Raw genomic sequence first — 11,493 nt, forward strand, 5'->3', positions numbered from 1 at the left:
GTGTGCAGCCACCCCTCAGGTCCTAGCCTGTTTCCTTTCTAGGCACAGGCCTCCCCTGGTTTTAGATAGGCTCTGAGGAAAGAGAGTGATCCAGCTTGAAGACTTTGAGGTGCTAAGTCTCAGCCTGTTGGGGAGCTAAAGCAGTGGTTCTCCACCTTCCTAATGCTGCACCCCTTTAACGTAGCTCCTCCTATTGTGGTGACCCCTAACCATTTGCTTCTGTTATGAACTGTAATGTAAATATCTGTGGTTTTCAGTCTTTTGGGGTTAGCCACTCCCAGGTAGAGAACCAATGCTCACTGTCACAGGTACCCTCCCAGGGTCCACCGCTCCTGGAAGGACCCTACTGTTGCGCATCGTGCATGTTCCACCCACCGACATAAGGGCCCGAAAGACTCCCTCAGATGCTGGGCTCCCCAAACTCACCCCTGCCAACACCCCATCCTCAGCCTGATCCTTCCCACTACACCTGCCTCCCACACCAGTGTGAGCCTTTGCACAAAAGATTCCCAGAAGACAGACCAGCAAGAGGTTAGCATAGACAGGAGTTTATGGTTCACACCTTTAATCCCAGTAGTTGGGAGGCAGAGGCAGGTGGATTTCTATGAGTTTGAGGCCAGTCTGGTCAACAAAGAGTTCCAGGAGAGCCAAGGCTGCCCAGAGAAACCCTGTCAAAAGATGAAGGCCATGACACCCAGCATATAGAAACATTTTATTTCAAAAAATAGGGAAGCATCCTAAAACCTTAGGTTGCTGGACACAGAAGCTACAGAACAGACAAAAATAAATATACAAATCTGCCCAGCCACTGGTGACTGAGTGCCGCCTTCCTAAGGAAGACCATTTTCATAAGTCTCTAAGTCATAAATATAAGAAAAATCTTATAGATCAGCATCAAATACTAGGCACAGAACTTCTCATAACTTAATTTTGTCCTAACGTATAAAAGCTTTATACATGTGACAGGGACAGTCCCATATCCAGGTGACCCAGCTTCAATCCTTCTTAGTTTAGATACTTGTGTTAAGTGGTGGGTTACAGCCCAGAGCCAGTGGCAAAGGTGAAGCCAAGGAAGGGAGGAGAGGGACCATCCTGGACTCCCGGTGGGTCCACAGGAAGCGCCTGCTTTTTACTCTTTAGTTTTCCTGCAGCCCTGAAGTAGAAACCTGAGTACTCTGGAGGACAGGCAGGCGGAGCAGCCCTGTGCAAGTGTGCACTGTAATGCAGTAACTACTGCAGGCTGCAGGAACAGCAAGGCAGCTCTTCCTCTGAAAAGCCTCCTAGCCTGTCCCTAAGAGGACTGAACACTGTCCCCAGCACTGAGATTAGTACCTGACACAAATGACCCCACCCTGCTGTGCTAAGGCACCCCACAGTAGAGGCACCCTACAGCAGAGTGTCAGCACCTCCAAGTGGCCCTAGGAGGCAGCTCTTTAAGGTTGAGAGAAGAGGAGGCACTCGAGGGCTGGGCTGGTGGCACCAGAGAATGAAACAAGCCACTGCTGTACATCCCCAAGGGAACCCTAGGTCACCAGTGGGCCTGGGTTGGGACAGCACTGGCCCCTACCTACTGTCTTTTCCAGGGTCAGGTGTCCAGCAGAGCATTCTAGAACATGGCTTTCAAATCCAACAGGGTCGACATCTGCAGTGCATGGCATCAAGCAGGAAGCAGGTGGGTACCTGGGAAATTAAGGCAGCCTCCTCTTCAGCTGGCCAAGAAGAGGGCAGTAGGCATGTGAGGGGGTAGAGACTTCTGTTCCTAGAGCCTCACCCACCCTTGAGTTCACTAGAGAAAGGCAACTCTGAACTTTGGCTTTGTCTGTAACAAAAAGTCCTAAACGGCCTCTTCCTCAGAAAGAGAACAAAACCCCAGCCAAGACCACTGGGTACAAAGGGGTCTCAGCTCCCAAACCCACGAAATCACTCAAAGTCACAAAGAAACCCAGGGATCCCCTAAGCTGTGGTCCAGGTGCCCCTAGTACTTGTGTCCCTGGGCCTACGACCACACATGGCAGAAAAATTCTCTCAATGATGGTTTGTACATCTTCAAGTCAGACAAAGCCAACTTGTCTCTTACTGCTCCCAACTTTCTGCTTCTTTTTGAGGTCAAACCACAAGCATTTCAAACCTACAGCCAAGTGCTGGGGCCGCCCCACTTGGCTCCCTTTAGAAGCAGGAGTCTCTGCTCCCAGGTCTCTTAGCCAAGTGTCAGTGAGGATCCCGAGGACGAGCCACAGCAAGCCGGCGTTGTGAGTCCCGGGGAAAGCCTCCTTGCCAAGCGAGAGCATGTGCCATGGGGATAGATCTCAGATTCACACTGTGGCAGCCCTCCAGCTCAGTCTCAGTATAACTCCTGTATGGCGGGACCCCAACAGTGCTGTGAACACCCCTCTACCTGCAGCACTGGCTCCAAGGATCCTGGGCACAGGATGGGGAGTTTAGCACTTCACTGCAGCCTTTGTCTTCTTGGATTCCCAACGCTCCAGACCAGGCCACTTTCTGACCATTACAGGACCTTCTGCTCTGGGAGCACACGGGCCCAGGAGGAGGCAGCAAGGAGAGGCACCCTGCATGGTGAGCTAGATGTGACTTCTGAAGGCAGATGTATGATGGTGGTCACCACCAGCTTAGTCCCCAGAAGCTGTGACATAGGCCCTGAATGCAGAAACCTTTACACGGTGCATCTAGGGGCTAAGCACCCTCGAGCCACTCCCCTGCAGGTGACAGGCCCCTTGCACCAAGGCCCTCTCCTGGGCCAGGCCTGGGCTAATGTAGCTCGTCAGGGTTCTGTGGCAGCCTGTGGCGGCCTGCATCCAAGTCGTTGCTGCCACTGTTCAGCTCGAAGCCACGGCCCCCTGCCGGTGTCTGTGGCATGAACTGGCGGAAGATGCTTACACTGCCGTGCCAGAAGGTGGGCTCTGGAAGCCGCCCCACCACACTCCATGCCCGGGTCTCTGGGTCATATGCCTCCACCACATCCGAGAGTTCAAAGGTGTTGTCATACCCCCCAGAGACATAGAGCTTGCCTCCCAGGACAGCCAGGCTGCCCCCAACATGTACCTGTGGGACAAGGGGGAGGAGTGAGAGAGGCAAGCGACTGTGCCCTGGCAGACCTCTCTCCCCAACTGCTCTAGTAATTTCCAGAGAACAGCCTGGAACATCTGAGAACCATCTTCAGCTTTCTAGATGTATAGACACAACAGGACAATGCTTCTTCTTCCCCATGTGGTCAGCATGGTCAACAGTTATGGCCCACACCCAGCATCCCTGCCTCAGCCCTCTAGGGCAGGCTTGTCCGTCCTCTCCATTATACAGACAGGACAAAGTATGCTGGTATTGGGACCCTGGTCAGATACTACAAAACCCTTCCAAGGGTTACTAAACCATCAGCCTTCGACCTTTCTTCTCAGCAAGCAGAGACAGAAGACCCCCTGACCAGACAGCAGCCACAGTGAGGGTGCCCCTCCCCAAACCCGCCCTCACAGCACACATCGTGTGTCCAGTAAATGTATTACATCACCAAGGCCATTCCTCAGGAAGCAAGTAGGGGTACCCTGTATCCAGAGACCTGCCCAAGCCATTCCCTTTAGCCACAATGGCTGCTGGCGCTCACACAAACACACCAGCCCTGGGGCCTCTGCACTTGCTGTCTCTCTGTGGAAAACTCATCTGATCCCTCACCTCCTCTGCTTGGTGGCTCACAGTAAGGGTGTGGCAACCACTAGCCTGGTCCCGGTACCGGCAAGTTTCAAAGGCAGCCGGTAACAGCCGCCTTCCATTAACTCAGAACACCTAGAGAGGACTTAATAGAAGCTCCACCTACCATGACTGTCCCCCAAACAATCTAATGACAGTTCAGTTGCAAAAGCAGGGCTAGCCTGGGCTTATAGGCGATGCCACACCCGCAGATGTACCTGATTCATAGATGGAATCTTGTCCCACTTGTCCTTAGTGGGGTTGTACACATCCACCTCGGCAGAGTCATCCCTGTGAGCAACGGAGGAAGAGACGCGAGTTAGACAGAAGCGGTACCCTGGATGTGGAGGGCAGGAGGGCCCTCAAGCTGTTCACTCTTCCCCGGAAACCTGTATGTGGATTTTGGAGACAGGGTCTTGGTTTCTAGTCCAGGCTGGCTTTGAACTCACTGGGTATCCCTACACTCCCTGCCTTCTTTCCAGCAGAGACCAAAGAGCCACAGCGTGAAGCGGCCAGGCTGGACAGGGCTCCCCCATCTCCTCTCTTCAAGGCTGCCACCCCCTAACCATGTTAACATCTTTGCCTTTTTTTCCTACAAAAAAAGCAGCTCTTTCATTGGTCACTGATAATAGCTACAGGATGCTATGTCCTCCAGAGAGCACTGGCTGTGTCCCTGGCAGGCCTCAGGACATAGGCACGCTCTGGACACAGGGTTATATGGATCACAAAACACTGCCTTCCTCCAGGCATTGAGGTCTGGCTGAACCGGCTTCCTGTGTGGATGGCACAGAAGCAAACCACTCGTTGGGCAAAGCCCTCCCAGGTCCATGTGGAGGACCAGCAAGCAACACTGACTCCCCTCTGTGAGGAGAGCCAGCAGGTGTCAGGACCCAGAACAGCCATGGGGAACGTCCTGCCCTAGGACCTTAGGACAGGGAGGGCATTCTCAAAGGTACTGGGCCTGCAGCCACCACGGAGGGGCCGAAGCAAAGACCTGGCACTCTTCAAAGTCGTATTTATAGCTGGGCCCTCCCACTTCTTAAAGATACCACAGGAGGTGGGGCGAATTAGTGAAGGGCCAGGCAGTTTTATAACAGGATTCAGGAAGGTTCCAGGGCAGTCTCAAAGCAGATCTTCAGGTCCTGAGATTTAAAGACACCAGGCCCTTCAGCCACTTAGATGACATGCAAAACACCTGTGTCCTCTTTAAACTCCTCAGAGCACAACCGCCTCCTGTTTGGCGGAGCAGGGAAGGCAAAGCTGATCCCAGGCTCAGAAGCAGAGGGCACACACCTGTGGGATCCCAGATCAAAGTCTGTGACCAAAAGGAGGAGCTGGGCAATGGCTGACATTCCCATTCCCCTCCCTCTGTCTCAGCCCCCACAGCTGCCGCCAGGCTCTGGACCAAGAAGGGAGGCAGTGAACACACACACTTGCACACACAGGACACAGGCAGTCAATTTTTCTCCCAGATGCCCAGTAGCCACTTAGTCAAGGTGTATTTGACTGCAACCAGACAGGTCATCAAAAACCTGTAGATGGGGCTAGGGTTGAGCTGAGATCTCTCAAGATCCTGGTCTCACTCAGACACATGCATGTGCCTGCAAATATATGTGACTGGTAGATACATGGTAAGCCACTGGCTGCTAGGCTAGGCACTGCCAAGACTCCACTATTCTTGATGTAGCCCAATTAAAAAAACGTAAAGGGGGCTGGAGAGATGGCCCATCGGTTAAGAGCACTGACTGCTCTTCCAGAGGTCCTGAGTTCAATTCCCAGCAACCATCTATCTGTAATGAGATCTGATGCCCTTTTCTGGTGTGTCTGAAGACAGTGACAGTGTACTCATATACATGAAATAAATGGTCTAAGGAGTGTCCCTAGCCTCTCTCATCTCCCCCCACCAGTACTTATCTATGAAATGGGCACAGGGTTGAGGAGGCGCCAAAGACCAGTGCACCATGGCCTCACCTGACGAAGTACATGAGGCCATTCAAAGTCACAGTCTTGGGTGCAAAGGACCAGGGTGGGAGCTGGCCACAGTCCACCAGCGACCACAGATCCGTGTCCGGGTCATAGCACTGTATCACCATGGTCTCCTTGCCTGCCAGGGAGCCGATGGCGTAGAGCCGGCCTCGGCAGGCCGTGGTAGAGCAGTTGTCCATGGGGTAAGTCATGGGCCGCAGGGCCTCCCAGGAGTCGGTGGCATGGTCATAGCGCTCTGTGCTGTCAGCTGCCACCACGTACAAAAGCCCGTCTAGCACCGAGGAGCTGTGGTACTCTCGGGCCTTGAGCATGGGTGCCACCTCTGTCCACTCGTTCACGCTCGAGTTGTATCTCCACACACAGTCATAGAGCCGGGAGCCGTCAGACCCGCCTGCCGGGGCACACAAAGGACAGATGGTCAGCCCACGTGAGGTGAGTCACCCACCTGTGCCTTCCTGGACTTCTGGGTCGGCCTCTCCCTACGGAGGAATTAGTTTCGCCCCTGCCACCCAAAATACACCTGTCCTCTTGGGTGCCTCACTAAGCAGTCACTGAGGCACTGAACAGACTAATTGCTATCTAACCAAAAAGATGCCGCTCTCAACAGTCCTGGACTTCAGCTTCAGCTAGGGTGGTAGAGCGCTTATCACAGCGAGCAAGAAGCCTGGGTTTGCTCCCCAGATAGCAACACGTCTATAATCTCAGCACTCAGGAGTTCAGGTTACCCCAGGCTACATGAGACCCCATCTCAAGAAACAAAATGAGGGAGACCACTGGCTACCCTTCCGAGGACCCACACAGCAGCTCCCATGACTCTAGTCCTAGGGGGATCTGATGCCCTCTTCTGGCTTTGGTGGGTACCAGGTGTGAACTAGGTACAGATTACACCTAGGCAAAACACCCATATACATAAAAAATAAAATAATAAAATAAAAAGTACCCTTCCTCACACAACCTTAGGTTTCCCCCGCCAAAACCACTGCACTTAACTAATTCAGAATGTCCAGCCTTGGGTCTAGGTGGCTCTTCTGGGGAGACACCAAACATGGGACTTGGCCACCAAATCCTAGACTTTCTGGGCACCTTCAAACCAGGATTGTGCCAGGACAATATGAGAATCCACACTGTCTGGCAAGAGACCTAACACAGCAAGCCACACCTCCATACACTCTGGGGTTCTAGTTTGCACTTCGGTGGAGGGCACAGGGGCGTTTCACTTGAAGTTCTTATCAAGCTATGTAAGTGCAACTGACAATGGTATATGTGTGTGTGTGTGTGTGCACACCAACAAAAGTCTTTTTTAAAAAGGTCATTAAGGAGGCAGATCTCTGAGGTTTAGGCCAGCCTGGTCTACAGAGAGTTTTCCAGGACAGCCAGGACTCCACAGAGAAACCCTGTCTTACAAAACAAAGCAGAAGTAGGTCTAAGACCATGAGACTATCACGCTATCAGGAGACTGCAGGAATCCTGGGGGCCCTTGGCCTTCCCTGCTGGCGCCTTGAACAGGACAGACATTCTGTCTCTCAGCCCAGAGCTTTTGAGGAAGGAGTCTGAGGCATCTTTGGGCTTTTTAGGGGGACGCTGCAAAGCAGCTGAACCCGGTTCCTGACCCTCAGGAAAATCCCCTACCAGCAGCTGAATGCAAGGACGGTGCCACCTGCCTGAACCTGATTAGCTGTTCAGCTGTGACATTTATCCAAGGGCGAGTCTGGCCAGTTCTGGGAAGGCGTTCTCTGCTCAAAATCACTAGCCAGACTTCAGAGGAGATGGGGGCAGGGTGGCAAGGGAGGAGCCCCAAACAACACAGGGTCAGCCTCAGATTGTTAAAGAGGGATTCATTCTGGCAGGGTTCGGCGGGAGGGCTGGATTCAGGGTGGCTGGTCTGGAACTGCTGAGGCTAGAGCTGACACTGACCGAGTCGGGGTGTGTCCCCTCTTCTGCTCAACATCAGAGTAGGCTTTGTGTGGAATGTGCCACACTAGGCACAGCCCCCGTGATGACCCAGCCTCATGCCTGCCCGCCTGATAATAGAGGCCTCAGTGGTCTTTCCTTATATAGCAGTTCCAGAGGCCATCCCTGTTGGTCTCCTGTAGCCTCCCTCCCGTTTGATCAGGGATTCATCCTTAGTGAAAAAAAACGTGGGAGAAGCCCAGCACTGGGGCAGGCTGGGGCCCGCCTACCGTGACTCGGCAGTGTTTTGGGGTTTCAGCCAAGTTAACTGGAAGAAAATCTCTCAACATGTGACCGTGTTTACAGTCGTAGACTAGTGCAGTCTAAACACCATGTGATCCAGTGCACCACCTAGGTGCAGGCTCTAAGAAACCTTGTCACTGGTGACAAAGCCGTGAGTCAGGAGGTCCCTGTGGCTTAGCAGGGAGGGAGAGATGCCTCACCAGGCGCCAGCCTGCATCCTGTCCCCGCATTCCTTGGGGATTAAAAGAAAGCACCCATTGTGCCAGGTCAAAGCCCGGGTCTTTTCCAACCCAAAAGAGGGAGGTACCTCGGGACAGGAGTGGGCTAAGCAAGGCACGCTGTACCACACGGGGCACAGAGACCCACAAAGGAGCTATGTCTCCGCTCGTACAGGGGGCTCTTCTAGCGTGAAAGCAAACGGAAAAATTAACGCAGTCGCCCTGCCAAGGCCCCTAGAACGCTAGGTCCTGAGAATATCTCTCCTGGAAATCCACCAGCGCACTCACCCGTCACGTAGATGTCGTTGCCCAGCGCCACGATACTATAGCCCCCGCCTAAGTGATCGGGGAACTCGGCCAGGTAGCGCCACTGGCCGGTCTGCGGATTGTAGCAGTCGACCGTGACCAGCTCGTCGCAGTCCTGGTCGCAACCTCCCACCAGCACCAGGATCTCCGCCAGGCCGGTGGACGGGCGCGGACGCATGCGGGGGCAGGGCCCGCGGTCGTGCCGGTCGTAGCGTGCCGCCTGGAAGTCGCGGGCCTCGCGCAGCAGGCGCAGGCAAGGGGGACAGCGCGCCACCAGCGGCTCGGCCTCCACGTGTGCCAGCAGGTAGAAGCGACGCACGAAGGGCAGCCGCACAGCCTCCAGCAACTGCGGCCAGTGCGCCGCGCGGCGCGGAGGGTCGGCGCGGACCCAGCGCAGCGCCAGCTGGTAGGCCGCCTCCTCCTTGGGGACGCACAGCCCGTCGTCGCGCAGGTAGCGCAGCAGGCGCGCAAGTGGCAGCCTCTCCAGCTGCTCGGCGCCCAGCTCGCCCACGTGGCGCAGGATGAAGCGCTGCGCCGCGCTCGCCAGCCCGGAGCAGCTGAAGGCCTCGGCGAAGTCCTGCATGTCCAGGCAGTTGGCCAGGTCGAGCTGCTGCTGCAGGAAGGCGCCGCACGCCTCCTTCACGGCGGGGAACTGCAGCAGGTCGGCGGCGCGCAGCAGCGGCTCGGCGTTGTCGCCGCTCACCGCCACTCGGCCGGTGTAGCTGAAGTCCAGGAGCAGCTGCAGCATATCGGGCGGCACCCCGTGCAGGCGCACGCGCTCGGCGCGGCTCTCGCGCAGCTGGCCCGCGAACATGGCGCGGAAGTAGGGACTAGCGGCCGCCAGCACGGCGCGGTGCGCGGGGAAGTCGCGGCCGCCCGCCGCCTCCAGGGTCACGTCCAGGAACTTGCGCTCGGCGCGCAGCTGGCTCAGGCCGCGCAGCAGGCTCAGGGCGTGCGCGGGATCGGAGAAGGGCAGCACGGCCAAAGGCGCCGGCCGCTCCATGACGCGGGGCTGCGGGTCACAGGGACGCCCGGGCGCGCCCGGCACCGCCTCTATAAATACGCAGGCCAGCCGCGGCCTCCGTGGGCGGGGACTGCCGGGGCGGAGCGCCACTAACCGTGCCCATTTAACCCTTCTGTTTCCAGCACTGCGGTCTGAGTCACCGCCGCCTACGCCGTCCCCTTTCTTCCTTTCCGGGGGTTCCAGTCGTCTCCTGCTGACGCTCCGCTGGGAACGGCGGATGACAAGTGAGGGCTAACCACTCCCCAGCCCAGTGGTTTGCTGAAAGAGGCCTGGAGAGGCGAGCTCGGCGCTCGAATCCGTAATCACCCCTTTGGATCCAGATTCCCTATTGCGCCCCTGGGAAAGTCGGGACATCTGGGAACGATGACCTTGTTTTAGTTTCAGTGGCTTCAGGGGTAGCTACTTAACCCAGTCAGATTCCAAACAGTATTTTCACAATTCCGCACCAAAACACGCACAAGTTTCGTCGTCATCTTTTATTCTTGGCGCGTTTAAGCAAATAGGAGCCAGACTCCCGGAGTGTGCTCCACTGTGTTCGTGCATGAGTTTCTTGCGTATCAGCAGGCAAGTGTAGTCAGCAAAGTAGTTGTTTTACTTTCTAATCAGGCTTCTCAAAAAAAGGTAGGAGTAGGTCTGCTAGGGCGCTCTCGGGCTCCCAGCCCTCCGGGTGGCTTCACGGATCCGTCCAGCTCGAGGTCCATCAGGGAGGCACCATGAAAAGCTGGAGAGCTGGTCTGCAGTCACAGTTGAGTGGTGCAGTGGGGGGCTGTTTGTACGTATATGTGTGTAATGTATGTATGTACTCTCGGAAAAGGAGCCTCCCCATTTAGAAGCCATAATTGGGTTTTGATTTGCTTAGTTTCAGGCAAGTGTGGTGAGAGAAACGTCAGCCAGCGTTTGTTAGTTAACTGTCCCCTACCTCCTTTCTGAAAGCATTCCAGCCTCAAGCCTGCCCATTGGCTCCAGGGAGGGCCAAGCACCCTGGAGTCAGTCCTTGGACTGTCATTCCTGGACTGCTAGGTTGACACAGCCTTGGCTGGAGACATGTAGTTTTATTCCATGTCTAAAACCTTGCAGGCTTTCCACTCGGGGAACCTCTCCTTTTCCAGTGAGAATGCATCTGGTCTAAATTTCAGGTCAGCATGGGAAGCCCAGGTTCTGTGGAAGCAAACATGCAGGTACCCAGGCAACCGCCTGTTGCCCATAGAAGGACTGTTCACACAGCTATTAAAGGCAGAGCAGCATTCCTGGGCCCAGGAGGCTGGCCAATAGCTTACACACAGCCCTTCTGACAGGCTGAGCAGCCAGGAAGTGGGATGCTGGTAGGAAAGTCCTACAATTCCTTGGAGTCGGCTCCACTCAGCACGAAGCCTCAGGATTAAACGCTACAGCTGAAAACTGAGTGTGGATTTGGTTTGTTTCTGCTGGAGATGGAATCAAGGGCACACAAGGCAAGCATTTTATCAGCTGAGTTCAGTTTCCTCCTCTGGGCTCCTCTCACTCCCAATAGTAAAGGGTTGTGCACCATGTGCTAGCCCCATAATGCACCCCTGAAGAACGATTATGTAGATAGTTATTGAGATGGGAAGACATGCAAGTGTGCATGCTAGGTCCGTCAAGTCAGACTGCACACAGTGGGACCCATTCTAGGTCTGTCAAGTCAGATTACACATGGACCCAACTGTACAAATCACTTAGAAGGGAAAATGAGCCTTCTCTGTTCTCTTTCTTGGAGCTTCTCAGGTTTGAATCCAGGGCCTGGCGTCTGCTTCATTTAGCTCTATTGGCAACCCTAGAATTGTTTTGGTTTGAACTTTCTTGTGGTTTTGCTTTTGTGTGTTAGATGTGCCTTCGTTCTTGTGAATTCTGCAGGAGTACACTGTGAGACTGGGTTAGGGTTAGGATCAGGTGACAATAGCCTCAGGTGCTGACCCTTGACTTGCCTTGTTTTTGAGGCTGCTTGGATCTCACAGAGACCCACCTGCTTCTGCCTCCTGAGTGCTGGAATTAAAAAGTAACCAAACCTGCCGGCCTGCCACCTTGCCTAAGACAGTAGTCTCTTTGTTAGTT

The 11,493-nt window shown here is 54.8% G+C and overlaps 1 protein-coding gene across 1 annotated transcript; it reads right to left on the reverse strand.

The window, feature by feature from the left end:
* Positions 1 to 693: 693 nt before the first annotated feature.
* Klhl21 (kelch like family member 21) lies at positions 694 to 10,261 on the reverse strand. The gene is made up of 4 exons (XM_034502422.2): positions 8,382 to 10,261; positions 5,668 to 6,073; positions 3,915 to 3,987; positions 694 to 3,060 (listed from the first exon to the last, which is right to left on the reverse strand). The coding sequence occupies exons 1-4, from the start codon at positions 9,400 to 9,402 to the stop codon at positions 2,767 to 2,769; spliced, it is 1,794 nt and encodes a 597-aa protein (XP_034358313.1). The 5' UTR covers positions 9,403 to 10,261; the 3' UTR covers positions 694 to 2,766.
* Positions 10,262 to 11,493: the final 1,232 nt, after the last annotated feature.

The sequence above is a fragment of the Arvicanthis niloticus genome, chromosome 5, assembly GCF_011762505.2.
Source record: "Arvicanthis niloticus isolate mArvNil1 chromosome 5, mArvNil1.pat.X, whole genome shotgun sequence".
Taxonomy (NCBI): Eukaryota; Metazoa; Chordata; class Mammalia; order Rodentia; family Muridae; genus Arvicanthis; species Arvicanthis niloticus.